Source organism: Macrobrachium rosenbergii, chromosome 55 (assembly GCF_040412425.1).
Source record: "Macrobrachium rosenbergii isolate ZJJX-2024 chromosome 55, ASM4041242v1, whole genome shotgun sequence".
NCBI classification, from domain to species: domain Eukaryota; kingdom Metazoa; phylum Arthropoda; class Malacostraca; order Decapoda; family Palaemonidae; genus Macrobrachium; species Macrobrachium rosenbergii.
The window spans coordinates 19,253,669-19,272,722 of NC_089795.1; the positions used below are offsets into that span (position 1 = coordinate 19,253,669).

The window sequence follows — 19,054 nt, forward strand, 5'->3', positions numbered from 1 at the left end:
TGGTCAAGTCAAAGTTGACCAAAGGTTGAAATTTCGGCACTTGTGATTCATATGAAAATATTTCAAAACTGATAAAAGCTACAACCATGAGTTATTTTTTGTTGTATTTTACATGAAATTGCGCACATTTTCATATATAAAACGTTATGTAACGGCTAATATAAAATGGTGCAAAAATTACAACAAAGTAACTAAAGAATTTCTTGAGATTTTCAGCAGTTAGTGCGCGCGGACGTAAGGAAAAAGTCTTTTTCAAAACTTCACCATAAATCAAAATATTGTGCTAGAGACTTCTCGTTTGTTGCAAAATGAAGGTAAATGATTGAATATTACTAGAATGTAAGAGTTTTAGCTAGCAATTGCATTTTTCGACCATTTCTGTCGAGTCAAAGTTGACCGAAGGTTGAAATTTTGGCACTTATTGTGATTTATATGAAAATATGTCAAAATTGAGAAAAGCTACAATCATGGGTTATTTTTTGTTGTATTCTACGTGAAATTGCGCACATTTTCATATATAAAACTTTATGTAACGGCTAATAGAAAACTGTGCAAAAATTACGACAAAGTGACTAAAGAATTTCTGAGATTGTAAGAGCTTGACGCCGTCTCTTCCAAACACGTGTGTGTTCATGTGTTCGTCGTCCATTGGAGTGGCGAGACGTTTGGCGTCTTCACAAACAGAAACATACACAAAGTTTGATACAGAAGATTCGTTGGAACATATGAGTACATGATTAGAATGCTTGCATGGCAATGCAAGTAGTGGTGATTGTACATACATCAAGACAACAATGGTTAGGGAGAAACAGACGGAAATATTGTATGGTTGAAATCGTGTTCCTTTAAAGAAAGAAAACGAGATGCTCTTGTTGTCTTGTCCACTCCAATGGACGACGAACACACACGTGTTTGGAAGAGACGGCGTCAGGCTCTTACAAGATTTTCAGCAGAGTTAGCGCGGATGTAAGGAAAAGGTTTTTTAAAAAATTCACCCTAAATCGAAATATTGTGCTAGAGACATCTCGTTTGTTGCAAAATGAAGGTAAATTATTGAATATTACTAGAATGTAAGAGTTTTAGCTTACAATTGCATTTTTCGACCATTTTGGTCGAGTAAAAGTTGACCGAAGGTTGAAATTTTGGCACCTATCGTGATTTATATGAAAATATGTCAAAACTGATAAAAGCTACAACCATGAGTTATTTTCTGTTGTATTTTACATGAAATTGCGCACATTTTCATATATAAAACTTTATGTAAAGGATAATAGAAAACAGTGCAAAAATTACGACAAAGTGACTAAAGAATTTCTGAGATTTTCAGCAGTTAGCGTGCACAGATGTAAGGAAAAAGTTTTTCTCAAAAATTCACCATAAATCGAAATATTGCGCTAGAGACTCCGCGTTTGTTGCAAAATGAAGGTAAATGATTGAATATTAGTAGAATGTAAGAGTTTTAGCTTACAACTGGATTTTTCGACTATTTCGGTCGAGTCAAAGTTGACCAAAGGTTGAAATTTTTGCACTTATTGTGATTTATATGAAAATATGTCAAAATTGATTATGTAAAGGATAATAGAAAACGGTGCAAAAATTACGACAAAGTGACTAAAGAACTTCTGAGATTTTCAGCAGAGTTAGCTGATGCTTTCTTTTGGGGTAAGAAAGAAATTCGCGCATGCGCAGCTGGGTCACGCTTGTAAACAAAACAACAGCGTGATCCGTGAACTCCCAGCATCCCTCAAGGCACGTGATTTAAAATTTTTCGCAAACAAGGCTTATAAGTATTTTTCCGCGAATATTTAAAAAAACGTTTTGTAGTTGATGTATTTTACGTCCACTTGGCACCAAACAGACAATTTTTGTCGATGTAAAATACATCCAGTCGGCGTTGAAGGGTTACTGGAATTATTATTTTTATTTTGTACGTAAATGTAAAGTGACTATATAAAGATTAACTAACATATTTATGCTAAAGTAAAATCCCTCAAAATCACAAAACAGCTGTTTCCCAATTCGTTTGTTTACCTATGTACACATACCGCAGTTGCTCTCTCTCTCTCTCTCTCTCTCTCTCTCTCTCTCTCTCTCTCTCTCTCTCTCTCTCTCTCTCTCTCTCTCTCTCTCTCTCTCTCTCTCTCTCTCTTCTCTCTGAGAGAGAATGTTTTGTCATTCTTTATTTCATCTCTAAACACTGTAAAAATATTGAAGATGTGAATTTCATAAGTAGGCAAGACAAAACCAAATAGGCTGTAGCAAGTTCACCAACGGCATGGAAAGAGTGTACAGTATGCATATGTAAGTTTGGTTGAACTCTTAAGTGTGATTATCACAGATATATCTACATGAGAATATTTTAACACTGTTTATATTTTATCTCTGATCACCGTAAAAATATTTAAAATTTGAATTTCATATGTTGGCAAGACAAAACTAAACAGGCTGTAGCAAGTTCACAGATGCCATCAAATAGCTGTGTTTATGGGCTTAATGTTATTTTAATGCTCTGTATGAAAAATGAGAAACATTATATAATAAACAACTTTATCCTTCACTGTAGTAATATAGCTTATTTATTAAAATTTGCAGTGATGCACAGCAATGTTTACAGCTGTTATCTGAAGCAGCAGACTTATGCTTATGTATTTTTATAATGTGTACAGTATTTAGTTTGTAGGTTATGGCAGAGGAATATTTTAAATTTTTAAATAAATTGACCGTATAGTACCTCAGTTTTAGCTATTGGTATCAGTACTTGTGGTATTAAATGTATACCTATCATCAGACGTTAGAATAGAACAATTAATGATAGCTAGAGAGGGGGCCTAGTGAAACTGATTATGATAATTGCATATAGTCAGGACAAAGTAACCTCCAAGCTGCTACCCTCAAGCCAGAGCACAGTAAAACACGGTGTGCAGGAAAAACTTGAACTGACAGAGGATGGAAATAATTTGGAGATATATAGTGCACACAGTTTAATAACTTGATTTGGGCAATGAATGTTTTCACAGTTGCTTTTCTAGTTTTACAGAGCTTTGATCTTAAGAATCTTGTCCACAGAAGGAGACAGTCCACTGAGTTTGCACCATAAATTCTTAAAGCGTCGTACCCAAACTTTTAATGCAATCTGTACCTTGTCAAGAAGAGTAAAAAAGGCCACGATAACTTCTGTTGCTTTACAATTCAACTGAAAAGATCCTGGATGCAATTATATTTAGTATATACTAAGCACATATTTTGGTGATGTGAAAGATTGTATAGCTGATGAAGGGAAGTATGACCTTGAATGCTACACATTTTTATGGAAAGACATCAGATACTAAAGTAACTGCTAACAAGAGCAGTTTGGCAATAGCATGACTGTTCACAGGAATGAAACACTCAGTGGCATGTGTTATATTAAGATTGTATGTGGGACGTTATCATGAGACCATATTGTTTACAGTATTGAGACAGGAAGTCTAAGTTCAAAATATATTAGATAAAATACATGTTTATGAATTTTATATAATAACTTATTACTGTGACCTGTTTACTTGTGTTTCAGGCAGTGGTACCTCTCAATGAAGAATGTGGTCTGATTGAGTGGATAGAAAATCTTCATGGTCTTCGTCATATTATTTATCGCATTTTGAAGGAAATGGGAGTGTGTATGACCACCAGTGAACTCAAGCAGCATATGTGCAAGTTAGAAACACCCCTTTCTAAGAAGAGAGAAGTATTTGTTCAAATAATGGTACCACGTCACCCACCAGTGTTTGGAATGTGGTTTTTGAGAACTTTTCCAGATTCTCAAGCTTGGTAAGTTAATCTTTACCTCTTACCACTGGAAGAAATTGAATTTTGTAGTCAAAACATTACTCAAATTGGCTGATATACAATGGTCTCAGAAGTTGCTACTAGCAGTTACAAAGTGTGGAGATCGAGGGATGTTTTTTTCCTGCTTATTTCAAAGATACTCACAACTAGTTTTTGGAAAAGGACTGATCATGTGTAAAAATAAGTTATTGCAGTACAACCCCATTGCTCACATATCCCCTACATGCAGAATTTGAATGCCCCTACACTGCACTTTTTTTGTTTAGTAAACTGGAGATTGGTAGTAACAAAATGCATACCAACTGGAACCTGAGGTACCTATTAAAAAACTGCCTCACTGTTTGTGTGTGGTTGTTTTTCCACATACAGGATTGCCAATAATCATCAATACTCTTGTGTCATTGTTCATTTTTTTAGTTATTTCCCATTTTTTCACTTCTTACTGCTAAGAGTGAGTTCTGGACCTGACTGTGTTCTTATTTGTTGATGGTTTGAATCTTCTGGATTGCTGTTTTCCCGTCTAGGAAGATTTAATTGTAAGTTCAGTAAAATCTTGCTTATCTGAATCTTTTTTCATCAAGTCATTGATTTCATATCTGAGGTTGTGCTGCTCTAGTCTGATTATTTGAAGTACCTGATTTCTTTTTCTTTCCTTAGAACTTGATAAATATTGTGGTGAGACATGTTTTTGTCAAAGGCTCTAGCCCATGAATTGTGGCAGAACAAGTTTTAGATTTGGAGGATTATTTTCCTAGGCTCCTGAACCAATGTAATTTGGTAGTCCTAAATTTCCCAGTGTTTCATCTTACAAAAAGGTTTATTGTACAGCCATGCTCACAAATGATGCTACATGACTGCATATGATTTTGTTCAAAATTCACTAACTGGCAACTAACAAGTTGGATATCTATCTTTTATTATGCAAAAACACATTTATTTTATGAAATAAGACCATAGTATGTGCCATAAGAACGAAACCTGTCATATATATCAAAACAGTAACAAAATATTACATGTAGCCAAATTTTGGAAGAAGAGGGACATTTCCAAAACTTGTGTCACCTAGTGCTGATGCATTTGACAAAAAAGTCTTTCGAACCAAGGTTCATGTGTTAAATTTGAAAAAAAAAAAAAATTCCATAACTTTTATGCTCTCATTGCAACCATAAAATTTTAAATAGTCCTTTTTCTTTTTTATGCCTCAGTGCTGAAAAAAAGATAAATAAATATACACAAAATTATTACTGTAGCTAAAGTGCATTTACATGAGTGGCAGCAACATGAACCACCTGGAACATAGGTCTACAATGTGTAGAGACAATGAGTTTATCTTGAATATATTGATTTTATGTTAAAGAAATATTTGAATTTTTATAAACAAAGTTATTTCTTATATTTCCTAACCACTACAAAAATAATGGTTTATTAGCAATTATTCACCTATGCAATTACACTTGTTAATGCCAGGATTGTGTCCCTAGGCCTAGGCATGTTAGTTATCTGTACTTGCTAAGAATACATTACACTTAGCATTCACAATTCTATGTTAACCATTTCTGGCCAGAAAGCAAATGAAGTTATATACACATTCTTATACTTAAATTTACCCCATGACTGACTTAATTACACACCAAAAGTATGCAAAAGGGCTGTCAAGAAAATAACATTCTTAGCAAGTTAAAAAAGTGTTGCATAGACCTTGGCATTAATGCTAATAAATATTTAGATTAATGGTAATCCTCATTATAAAATAAATCATCATCTTTTATTCTCCAAAGAACAAGTAATCTCTGAAAATAAATCCTTTAGTAATTGAGATTACATCTCAGAAGTCTTAGATTATTTTAGTTAGGTCTATAAATCATTTTACAACATACAGACATCTGAATATAACCTAATATTTAAAAATTGAAAAATGCTTTTTTTAATTTGTATTGTAATTCATATTCTTATTTTGAAAATTTTGTTATGACTGTAGAGCTTCTTATGTCTACTGTTGTATGCTGTAGAGGTAGTTACGATGGCCACTCCAAGTGGCAAGTTAAGCCCTGTGGCATTGATGGCACTTCTAAACTTATCACACTGTGTTTTGAGCTAAGCAGTGTTAAAAAAATCAATTCATTTCAAATGGATTATGAGTTATACCTGTGCATAAGAGAACATATGTGTACATACCCAGAGGGAAAATAATGTTAACTGTGAATTCACAAAATTTATTGACATTTGTGGCATTGGAATGAAAAAAGTTTAACACAACTTGGCAACTGTTACATTGAGTCTTTGAATTTGGACTACAGAAAGAATCATGTTGCATCACTTATGAGCATGGCTGTACAAGTTTTATCTCACTCAGCCATTCATAAATTTTTTTTCTAGGGGTCCTCATCAACTCTTGACCCTGTTTCCCTATAGAGAATTTGGCCTCTTTACAGTACAGGCAGTCCCCGGTTATCGGCGGGGGTTCCATTCCAACAGCGTGATGATAAGTGAAATCGCCGATTTTCGGTTATCGGCGCCTCTGTTAGGTATGTATCGGCGCCAATATGCAATTATCAGCGCCAATAAGCGGAAATCGGTGCATATCAGCACTGAAAATCACCGATTTTCATCGCTAGACTAGCCCCAAAAAACGGGTCACCCAATAATCAAGCCTGCTGTACTGCCTTGATTCTCAAAAGTTCCCTTGGTCTCCTCAAGTATGTGTCTCATAGTGGAAATGTCATCAGCGTAGATCCCTTCCACCTACGTTGCTGTACAGGATAGGTTAAAGTAATGGGTTTGTAATTAAACAAATAGAGTTTTAAAAAGAATACTGGGAACCTGAGGGATCCAGAGTGAATGTGCTAAATTACTGAAGCCAGCTATCTTTCTTCTTCAGCATTGTATGTTGTTTCTTGGATTTTGTTTGACGAATGAAATAGGATTTTTTGAAGTATTGGTTTGTTCTGAAACACATGTTTTTTTTTAATATTTCATGTTGAAAAATTTTCTTCTTATTCTCTCTTGTTATTCTGAAAATTCATGTTTTTTTTTTAAATGTTGTATGTTTAAAAATTTTCTTGTTATGCTGTCTGTAGTAAAGTAGTTTTAGAAGCAAAATACCTTTATCAACAGGTTGAAAGCACGATTGGCATACTGCCGCACTACAGCTGTTATGTCAATGGTAGGATATGTTCTGGGACTTGGAGATAGGCATGGTGAGAATATATTATTTGATGCCTCATGCGGGGACACTGTACATGTTGACTTTAACTGCCTATTCAATAAGGTAGGTAAATGAGTATTTTGTTTTGCAATACAATAAAAGTTTTGCATGTTCATTGTGCACTGGTACTTAAATTTATGGACCTCAACCTATTTTTTGTTACATATAGGATATGTATGAGTCCAAAAAATTTTTTTTAATGAAATAACCCAGTAAGTGAGCTAGGCATATTGGATTCTGAAGTGAACTTGAGTGATACTTACTGTCTAACCCTTTGATCAAGGCTTCTTTTATTCCAGGGTAACTAACCTATCATGCCCCACTCTGTATCTTTCTCCAAATCATTTGAATACTTAGCTTGTGTTTTTCTGCTTCATAGACTGCAGTTCATATAAAAATGTGATCTTTTGTTTGGCATAATATCACTGTAACCCCCTCAACTTGGGGTCACCCTGATGTGGTGAGGGGGCTCTTGAACCCCTAGAATTAGTTTCTGGGTTTGAGTCCAAGAGTCCTATATATTATATTGTTAGATATTAATTTGGGTTAAGTCTTATGAAATTTTCCACTTTTGTTAAAATTTGTTGGACTGGATAAATAGGAAAGATATGATACCTGGGACTTGGGTTTATATCTGAAGCTAACTGTAGGAACTGTGGTAGGATCATCAACTGCCTGATAATGTTTGGACTGAGAAATCGCTTTGATAGCTCAAGGGCAAAACTATTCTGCAGAGCTGGGCCATGGATTCCAGGGGTAGTCTAGTTGTGGGGATAGGACCCTTGGCATTCTGTGTGTTTTGCCCATAATATGATTAGGTTGGGGATGATTGTATTCTTGTAATACTCTCAGTCCCAACAAGTGAGTTTGGCTTACACTTGGGCCAACCTCTGTCGGGTTGGGTAGTGGGCAGACATTTGGGAATCAGCTCTTACTGGTGCCAATGGTGGAAGAATAAACTCTATGAAAGGTTGATGTTTTTTTAAGAGTTTCAGGTTTACTTAATATTTTTGCTTTCAATTCAGTCTTTATGAGTAGCAGTAAAGTATTGAGTACCCCTGGATCCTTTGATGATACTGTTTTAGCACAGATGATGACCTCTGCACCTTCCTCTGACAACCTGTGCTTGGACATGACTAGAAACCTTCTTGTGTAATTACACTGGAACCCTATGCTCCAGCATGGAGTAAAGGGATATTGACCAGAAATGTATGTGAAATAGGACCAGAGGTATTTGAAATCTCTTATGATTATCATTTGACATTTAATGTGGAAGATTCTAATTGTGACATTTTTAATGTGTACAGAGACATTGTGAAGTTTTGTGGCCGAGACCCTAAGACGTCGTCTGAAGGTCAAGGACAGTAGAATCGACCTCAGCAAAAGAAAGTGAAAAATTAAAAGCATTATTGCATCTTGGAGGAGTTAAAGTAGACTGCTCAGTGTATGCTTTTTGGAATCACTCCAAGGGAATGATATTTGCACCCCAGTTGATAACATACTGTACTCAGAAGAGAAACTTTTGGATTAATTAAAGATCAAGGTATGATTAGAATTGAAAGAATAAAGATCAGTGGAGGCATAGTTCCACTTCCAAGTTTAATTGTTACATTCAATTCAACCCGCTTACTAAATGTAATAAAAGCAGCAAGGTTAAGCAATATATACCAAGACCTAGGAGATGTTTATATTTTCAAGAATATGGTCACAAGTTAGGAACTTGTAGGCAGAAGCTACAAGGCAAGCCTGCCACATGTGTTAGTGCAGTAAACCAGAGCAAGGTGTATGCTATGAAGAAGCAAAATGTATACATTGTGAAGATAATCATCCATCCTCTCCACAAAATTGTAATGTGTATAGTAAGGGTAACTGAATGCATAACACTTACATAGGCTAAACAGAAAGTAGTAAGCTAGTATGTTAGACCAGGAATATCATTTTCTAGCATTGCAGCTAACTGAAGAAGATATGTAAATGCCAACAGAGGTGCTTCCTCTGCTAATGTAAACGGAAGATCAGTGGTGACCTGTACTCATGCCTCTTTGGGGGTTGGGCCAGTAATTTCTGGCAGTCCTGCTTCTTTGGAGGTTGCACCAGTAATTTTTGGCACTCCTACCTCTTTGAAGGCTTTGCCAGTTGTCTGTGGAACTCTTGCCTCCTTGGAGGCTGTGCCAGATATGTGTGGTGCTCCCACCTATGGGGAGGCTGTATCATTTCTGCTAGGTGTGTCAGCCTCTTTGGAGGCTCCACCAGCTGTAGCTGGCACTCCTGCCTCTTTAGAGGGCACATTATCCGGTGGATGTCTCTCTCTGGATTCTACACCAGCTGTGACTGGTGCTCCTGATGCTTCAGAGAATGCACCAGGTGTGTCTGACACTCCTACCTGTCCTCAGACAGCACCAGCTTTGTTTGGTGCCCCTGCACTTGAAATTTTTATAATGAAGATGGCATCAAAGATACCCAACATCCATGATACTGGGGAGGCTTTGCCATGTGTGGTAAGTTCCTCCTCTGTGGAAGCAGCACCATCATCGACATTAAAGTGGAAGGCAGCCATTAATAATCAGTCTCCTCTTGGAAAAAATCATGGGCAAGGCAGTAAAATAAAATCACTCAAAAGGCACTTCAGTTTAATGACCTCAAAATCTAAGTGAAATTTATTCATTTTCTCCAGTGGAGCTGTCAGGGATAAAGGGCTAAATGGGTAGAGCTAAGGTTGCTCATATCAGAAGTGTCTCCTGTATGTATAGCTTTGCAGGAGACTAATATTGGTAATAATATGTCTGAGCCCATGAGAGTATACAGCCTATCATTCCCCTTATAAATATAGGAAGCCGTGGGGCTGTAGTTTTATATTTTTATATAAGTAACTTACCAAGTAATTACACAGCTGTAGCTTCTAACTAGCACAGCAGGTTAAATTTAAAATTCACAGTAGCACTTTGATTGTTTAGTGTAGGTGACCAGTTCTGCCCACTAACGGGAATACAGTACTGTACTAGGAATGACTTAGCAGACAACCTCATTCTGTTTCTTCCGTGCTTGATATAAACATCGAGTATTTGCAGCAGCTTTCTTCATTATTTTCTGGTTGTATAACTGGATTTTGGTGAAGTGTTCCTGTTTATTTCGAGTAGACTTCAAGATGAAAGCTTTCAGGATCAGTTTTTTCTTTTGTTATTTTTAAGTTAATTCAAGTTCATAAATTCTTTCGCTACTGTAGTGAATATGCAATCAAGATTAAACATCTTATCACACTTTCCTTTGCAGAACTGAAAAAGTGTTAGGGCAGGAATGCAGTACGAGAGAAATTGTGCTTAATGTTTTGGTTGCGATGAGCTTTAGGAAGAGAAGACGTTCTCAGCAACCGAGAACCGTGCTCCAGTCCTTGCTTTGGCAGCTACTAAAATTGGAACGATACAGAGAAGATTAGGGCTTCCAGCTCACCTGGCACCGGGTCATGCTACGAGTGCCCACCAACTCCCGAGCTACTAGCTCGCCTGGCGCCAACTACAACCAGGCACCATTTTTTCTCTCCTGCTACTAGCCCTCCTGCCTTTTATCCACTTGCTCTTGTGCCTAGCTCCCTCACTTCCTTCCTGTGCCATTGCCAGTCTTGTGTCTAGGTTAACATAAAATTAACCTTGTAACAATTAAGTGTTGTGCAGTGGAGGAGGTGATTTTCTGGCCCGCTGGTTGTCCTAAACCTAAGTCACTGTCAGACTCCCCTAAACTTGGGAGGAGGCATGCTGAAAGTCCAATGGAGGTTGGTGGGAAGTCCCCCGGGTAGTTGCCCCCTCATTCAGACCTGTTGCACATTCCCAGGTATTGACAGACAGCCACCAAAAAGGCATCTTGATGGATGTGTAGTGGAGGAGTTGGCTATTCAGCCTGTCGGATCTCCTAGACCTTAAGTCCCTGCCATACTCCCCTAAACCTGTGAGGAGACATACTGACAGTCCAAGGGAGTCCAAGGGGTTTGCCCCCTCAGTTGAACCTGTAGCACATTCTCAGGTATTAGCAGATGGCCACTGGAAAGGTGTCTTGATGGATGTGTAGTGTTAAACAGCCACTGAAAAGGCGTTTTGAAGGATATCTAGTATTATCATCAGTCGTCAATTGACGTCTTCCTGAACGCCTGGCGCCATCCTACTAGTGTCCGGTGCCAGCTCCTGTTCTCTCGGCTCCTATTCCCAAACGCCTGATGCCAGTTCCTGGGCGCTTGGCACTCTCATTAGTGCCCGGCGCCAACCTACAGAGCTTCCATCGCCCGTTCTCATGTGCCCGGCGCCAGCCTACTGGTGTCTGGTGCCAGTTCCTTTTTATTACTCGGACAATTCACAACCACTTTCAAAGAATGGGCTGTCCTTTTTGCTGAGGGAGGTAATATCAGGGGCTCAGTCAGATAGGAAGAATAAGCCCTCTTCTTCTAGGTACAAAGGTCTACATAGTATTAGGGCTATTCTACTTCCTTGATATTTTGGTCTAATGTTTCAGTACCATCAGTTTTAAATGTTTCTACGTGGAGATTGAAAGTGTTTTTGCTAGTCATTACTTAAGAGATGTACAATATGTATATGATTCTGTAAGATCGCTTGTTCCCATTGTTGCTGCTGGCAGTGTGATATCTTAACCTAATCATTCATTCTCTTCCAGTTCCTTGTACAGTACCTAGAATAATAGAGGTATGTATGGTCAGGTGAGTTTGGCTCGCATGTAAGAGTAGAGACATGAAAGCTGTGTGAATGAGCCTCTCTCATCACCCCACTTGTATGCTGATGTATGATGCATAAGAAGCTGTATGAATGGGATGTCAGTGAATGGAGGTCTGATATTTGCCAATACCTGACGGAGAGAGAAAAAGGTTGTATGTCTGTGTTTGGAAGTCCGATACTTGCCAGTTTACATGACATATCAGTCATTGCCACTTGCCTTAACTCAAAGACTGGGGGATTGAGCTTTCGGAGTTTGCGAAGAGGGGGCATGGGAGAGTGGTTGGCTGACCCAGTGTGGAGCTTAATAGGCCACCTTAGGCAGATGGACTGACGTAATGACTAACTGACAATCAGCCACATTTTCTGTTTTGCAGCAATGCAAGCCCGCATTGTCAGTTTTGGTAAGTCACTTTTAAGATACATCTGAATCTTAAGCATGTAAGTATACAACAAAGCCTGTTTGAGTGCCATTAATTGCATCCTGCCATCCAGTTTTCAGTGTTGGGAATCATGCAAATATTAGTTATGCAGGTTAGTATGAAACAAATGAATTTTCAATTTTAAAATTGATTTTTAATATTTACCTGCAGAACTATAGGCACCCTCCCTCCTCCCCACTTTTGCTTAATAGGTCAGTCAATGCACTTGCTTAAAGGAGTGGCTTGGTGTTGGAGGGAGCACTGTCACTCCCCCAGCACAGGGGGTGGGGGCGATCTGGTTGTTTTAACTTTAAACAACCAGGAACAAGCAACAGCTATATAATTTCATGGGGCCAACTGTCTTGTTGCATATTTTTTTGAGGTGTAAGTTCCTCATATATATGAATTTATAGGTGTATATATGTGACTGTATTATATGTGTATGCATATATATGCGGTAGTTTTATGTTTGTATTGAATGTTTAAGATTCAGTGTTGGTAAGTTTATTGACCAGTTATGGGCATAAAAGGTACTGTACATGCAAATATTAGTTCTGCAGGTAAGTATTCAAAAATTAATTTTAAAATTGAAAATTCATTTTCCTAAGTTTTCAACCTTAGATACATAGTAGCCAAAGTGCAAGCAATTTACAGTGGGATTTGGATAGTGTAAAGATTTCATAAATTTTATTTAGTAGTAAAATGCATTTTATAAGCCCTGCACTGACACACACATGATGATTTAGATTAAATTTTTATTAGATTTTTAATGATGTGTACTAAGATTCAGCACAAAACAGTAACTACTTGCTCAACATAAAATCAACAGACTCACATGGCTGCAGTGTTTATAGTACTTTTTTCATCTTTTATTCCTATATGTACGTGTTAAATTCATTACTGTACTGAATTAAACCTCTTACAAGAGCCTTCTCATAACTTACAGTGAAATAATGCTACATAATATGCCACATAACAAGAGAGCTGTTTTCACATGACTGCTACACCAGTTCTGGTGGTTCTCTAGCTTACACTACATGGTCTTTGTTACTTAACAGATCTTTTTACTTATTGGGAGGCCAGACCCCCTCAAAACTGTCCCTTAAGTTGAGGTACCAGTGTATTGCATTGTAATTTGATATATATACAGTAGTTATTAATTTGAAAATTACTTGTAATTTTAAATTAAATAGTTTATTTTATTGACTGGAAATGGATATTGTTTTGTTATAAGTAACAGTTTTATATACTTTTTGTCTATACCAGTATTTTAGAATGAAAATTATATTCCATTAGGGTGAAACATTTGACTGGCCAGAACGTGTTCCATTCCGATTGACTCATAATATGGTTGCAGCTATGGGGCCTACAGGATATGAAGGCATCTATAGGAAATCATGTGAGGTAGGACACTTATTTGTATGTCAGAGGGTTTTTGGTATATCTGACAATGAGCATTTCAGGGCCATTTTCAAAAGTTTTGAGTAATATTGCCATGGTCATAATCAAGTTAGTATAGAACTGAATAGAAATTTGTTATTACTATTTTTGTAATGTAGGTTAACAGTACTGGTGAGTCATATCTGGACTCTGAAAGGACTTGCATGTAAATTTGAAAGTGTAAATATGGATTTTTTTTATATGGTTATTATTCATGTAGTTTTGGATTTTTAACATCCTTTATTCTGATTTACTTATTGTTTTGAAGTTTATCACTTAATTTTCTTTTTGTCATTCTCTGTATTTTCATTGCAGGAAATTAGTTTTGTAAGGCAGTTAGCACAAGTCAGATAATGTGAAATTGCTGTAAATCTTGTATGCTTAGATTATTGCAGAATATAAATTTGAAGTGACAGTGGTGCAATATAGAAGATACACCCTCAACATTTGGGTGAAATGTTGATTAGTTTTCAGTGTGGAGGTAAAAAGTACAAATACAAAACAATAGCTGTTTTTATGCGACAGTGATCCCCAACCATATCAGCTTACATACGCCTATTCCTGCAGTCAGTAGCTGTATTTCTTGTATCCATTGAGCTATGGATACAGGAAATGAATAAGGAGAATCCTTACTTGACCAGATATCCTTCTGGTCAGTGCCTCTGGTGGTAATAGTGGTGATTACTGTATGTTGTTCCTTGTGTATGCAACAATGTCTGCCCTTGGTCCCAAAAATTAATGTTATTGAGCTGACATTAGTAAAGTTTTTATGCTAATGTTTATTTGATGCCCAATTCCTTTATATATTTTAAGACTGTGGCATGCTAATTTTGTGGCCAGTCTTGCTGAGGTCTTCCATTAAGGGTGACCACCATCAAGGCTGCTATTAAATGGCCAAGTGGGAGTGAAAAAATCTGCATACTACTGGAGAATTATTGGTTAATATGTTTCTTCCCTCCATGATGGACAGCAAACCTTTCTTTACATGTGCATGTTGCTCTGAAAGCTTACCATCCAACTGACACCAATGTCAAAGTGTTGCTAACAGTGCCAACACCATTTGCTCACCGATGTTTACTCTTTTGAGTGTGGCCTCTTTTGAAGGATGCATGGGTTTTTCCTTCATCAAATGCTGGCTTCTTTAGCATCATTTAGCATGTGGGCACTAGTCTTTGCAAAGTGGCATCACTGTTCTGCTGCCACTCATGGATTCTTTCTTTAATGGTGGGTAGCATATTGTTATTTTGAAGGGGAATCCATCAACCAGTCTCTCTCTCTCTCTCTCTCTCTCTCTCTCTCTCTCTCTCTCTCTCTCTCTCTCTCTCTCTCTCTCTCTCTCTCTCTCTCTCTCTCAAGTGTGCCATTTGTCTGGAGGGCCCAACAAATGCACCTCTTTTGTCTGGGTGCATGTCATAGTATATTTAGAGTACAGATAACTGCAAAACTGTGGGGCCTGTTTTCTAAATGTGTTTAACATTTATTGAAAATCAAGTAAAATCTGGCAGTTCAAGGAATCTTTTGTGGTGTTAACCAGTCTGTCATCTGCTGATGTTATATTGTTTTCAAATTAGCATTAAAAACTGCTATATTTTGATTTTTTCATTACAGTCATGGATTAGAAGCTACTTAATTCCCCCATAATTGTTATTTTATCAGAAAGAAATAGAACAAAATCCAGTGCAAGCTGCTATTAATGCTAAGATAACAATGCTGCACATGACTCTTAAGGTTTTTAGTACCACTTCTATAGAAGTAATGAAAAGAATAAATAAATTATCACAATATCTCACCGATATAACGGATTAAAGCTTCCAAGCCCATGCCGTTATAAAAGAAACTCCGATATATCTTTGTATATATACAGTAATACCTTGATGTTACACGATTCGACTTGAGCGAATTCACAGACACGCAAACTTCTCATTGGAACCAAACTAATTGTCATACGCGATTTTTTCACAGACACGTGACATTTGCCGTCCTTGAGAAACCCTGCAAAAGTGGTTGTTTATATTTTTATGTAATTTATAAGTTTTCAAGCTTTTGTGTGTAAATTAAAGAACATTATTAAATAATAAAAATAATAATTTACTCTATCTCTCTCTCTTACTGCGATGAGAGAATTTTTATGTTTACATGTATATGTTTATTTGTTTTGTATGGTAAATAAATAATTTACCTAATAATAAGTACTAATTTTCAAATGTTAATAATAATAGTAATAATAATAATAATAATAATAATAATAAAACCTCCCTATGCTTCTAGTTTGAATGAAAAAGTTGCAGACATGTTTGTGGACAAATTTGTGAAGTATGTCGAATATGACAACTAAGTCTCTTCAAATGTTCAAGTGTGATGAGACAGGCCTATTTTGGAAGAAAATGCTAAAAAGGATTTACATCACCTAGGAGGAGGAGGAGAAGGCACTGCCTGGACACAAGCCAATGAAGGACAGACTTAAATTTTATTGTTTGGAAATGCAATTGGTGACTGTTAGATCAAGCCACTTGTTTATCACGAAAAATCTGAGCATCTTTAAGCACAATATTGTTGAAGGCTAAACTGCCTGTAATGGAGGGCAAGAAGCATGGCGTGGGTAGTGCAGGTTTTATTTATGGAGTGGTTGATGGAAGTGTTTGCCCCAGCTGTCAAGGCATTTCTTGATTTCACTTTGTCAGCAAAATTTTTGAAACCACCCTTTACTTGCTTTAAAGTCTTTACTGTCAGCACTTGTACTCTGTGTTTTTACCAACAGATCACTGTGCAACTGTCTAACCTTTTCACAAATTATTGCCGTGCTAACACTATTTCCAGCCAGATGTTTTTCATTTATCCACACTAACAACATTTTTTCCACTTCCTCTATCACACTAGACCTTTGCTTCATTATCACAGTCACTCCTTTAGCCACATCAGCCAACTTTATTGCCTCTTTGTTCTTCAAGATCGTACAGATAGGTGATTTTGCCATGTTGTGCTGCCTGGCAGTGTCGAAAACACAAATGCCATTCTTATGTTTTGTTATTATTTCCTTCTTAAATTCCGCAGTAATACAGTTAGGCTTCCTATTACACTATATCATTTCACTTTTTTAGGAGCAAAAAGACCCAAAAAATAATGTTTACAAACACAGCACTCGGTTGAACAATGTTCATGACAGATGTGCCAAAACACAACTGAGTGTGTGCTTGCTGGCTTAGGGGTTTGCTGGGTGTTTGTGGTTTCGTACAATGAAACACTGTTTACGAACTGATGCAAAAATAGTGAAAAATCTGTTTGTGAACCAATTTGTTCATGAACAGGAAAATTTATGAACCGATGCTCCACACATATTGTCACACATACATATATAATGTTTTTATCATGTGTGACTTAGGACCATCTCAGCTTGTACACTGTCACCTGTGTGTGTTAAGATTGTGACTGTAGGATTTAACAGTCTGGCTCTCACATGCCAAGAAAATGCTTTGTGATTGCCTTCATCTGAGAATGGGATGATATTCTGTCCATGGACCTGGAAGGGGTCTCTGGCAAACAGGCCGACGTGACTCCACCATTTGTATGAGTGATAATACATACGAATGCCTCTTTGACAGGTTGGGGACGCCATTGGGAGGATTGTCAGTTAGGGGGAAGATGGTCACCAGCTTGGAAAATCAAAACCTCCAAAAGGGACACATTTTGTTGGTCCTAGACATTATGACTGCAGTGTCTTCTATAAAGAGGTTAGGCTCACGCTGAGCTCCTCTCAAGTCAGTACAGTAATTGCTAACATGCTTCCACAAGCTGGAAGTGGTCCTTTTTGCCGCATGTGAGAATCATCAACTTCCAGTGTATGTGTCTGAACCTGGACATTCAGGTAATAGAAAGAGATGCATTCCTACAAGACTAGAAGAAATGGAGGACAATATACTGTACCTTTTTCCTTCATTGTCCCAGATTTTGAAAGCTTTGAACAATCTACTAGCTTTTAATAGAACCACTTGCTTAGTAGCCCTATTAGCCAAGCAGTAATTGGTTCCTTATTTTTTCTACAACAGGCAAAAGAATAGATTATATTGCTGTCTGTTGTGTATCCCAGACAGGAGGAGGGGAGGTTGTCTAAGCATCCTCCTTTCTGAGATGTGACCTTCACATGGAGTTTTAAGTCTGTACTACTGTGAAGATTATTTGCCTAACATTGCTAGGTACATAGTGCAAACTACTGACTTCATCTATCCAACGGACTGAAAGATCTGTTTTGAAATACAACTTATGAAAAAGTGACAAACAAGAGACCATCTGTCAGTGGTCCAAGCCATAACTGCTACTGTTAGGAAACAGAAACCTACCACCATGAACCTGTGTAAAAGAGATGAATCTCTGGCAGAAGCAGGGATCTAACACCAACTATAAGAAAATTCTTTGAAATTAGTTCATCTGTCTTATGGAGCAATGGGGAAACCATGAGAGTAATTCCTTTGAGGACTTAGAGTGGCTACCATAAATAGGTTTTTCCTGCTTCAAAGTCTGTTCTATATAAGAGTATAAATAAATATGTTTGGAGTAGGAACTTTTTTATAATCTCCAAAAAGCCTGATAATTAGGTCTAGATGTTGGAAAATGTGTGAATGCTCTTGTTTGTATAATTTTGATTATACGTTTTGTGTACAGTCAGGGAAATTATTTCTTTTACCCCTTGAGTTCACAAGACATAGTAAATGGCAACGCCGCTTTTATGTAGTTAAGTAGTAATACTATTAGCTGATTGGTGTGGATGTCTCCTTACCAGTTAAAATATATTTACTTAGGCTATTTCATAAAAACTAAAATATGTTGGTAAAAAAATAATGTGTGAACAATCTGCAACGTGAAAAATGGGTTTATAAGTGTTTTTTCTCAGGATTATATAAAACTCTTTAGAGGAAGGAACTTACGTAGAGCAATATCATCATGCAGTGTTGTTTGGCTCCTGAGACTGACACAGAGACGGAGGTGGACGGTGAAATGTTGGAAGGAGGTAAAAGTTGTTTGGAGGGTAGGGACGGTGAACTGTGTAATCAAACCGTGCATAGCTTCGTTAATGATTCTGCATGTAAGTCCAAAGTCTTAAGAAGCTACTGCGGAATTTCCATTTCATCAATTGATACTGTGGCTACAGTGACTGAAAATAAATATTGATACAATTGCTACAAAATCACATTCATTGTCCACAACCCATTTTTTCAAGATGAGAGAGAGAGAGAGAATGTAATTGCTTCTTAATGACATCACATAAATTTATTTTGCTCTCTACTTTCTTAAATGTGGCCAGTATTTTTTTTATGATATTAATGATTGAACAGCCAAGCCATGCCATTGCTCCAGCATTACGTGGAAAACAAGTTCTTTCCTCATTACTCTCTGGGAAGCTTCAAGAACCACTGTCAGGCAGCCTCTATCAAAGGATGAACACTGAAAATATATAG

The 19,054-nt window shown here is 37.1% G+C and overlaps 1 protein-coding gene across 1 annotated transcript in view; it reads left to right on the forward strand.

Moving 5' to 3' along the window:
• Nucleotides 1–19,054, forward strand: part of mei-41 (meiotic 41) — a 593,070-nt gene that overhangs the window by 532,433 nt on the left and 41,583 nt on the right. Inside the window, exons 46-48 of the mRNA XM_067099620.1 lie at nucleotides 3,554–3,807; nucleotides 6,940–7,093; nucleotides 13,461–13,568. Coding sequence (XP_066955721.1) covers nucleotides 3,554–3,807; nucleotides 6,940–7,093; nucleotides 13,461–13,568 — 516 coding nt within the window. The remainder of the gene's footprint in view (nucleotides 1–3,553; nucleotides 3,808–6,939; nucleotides 7,094–13,460; nucleotides 13,569–19,054) is intronic.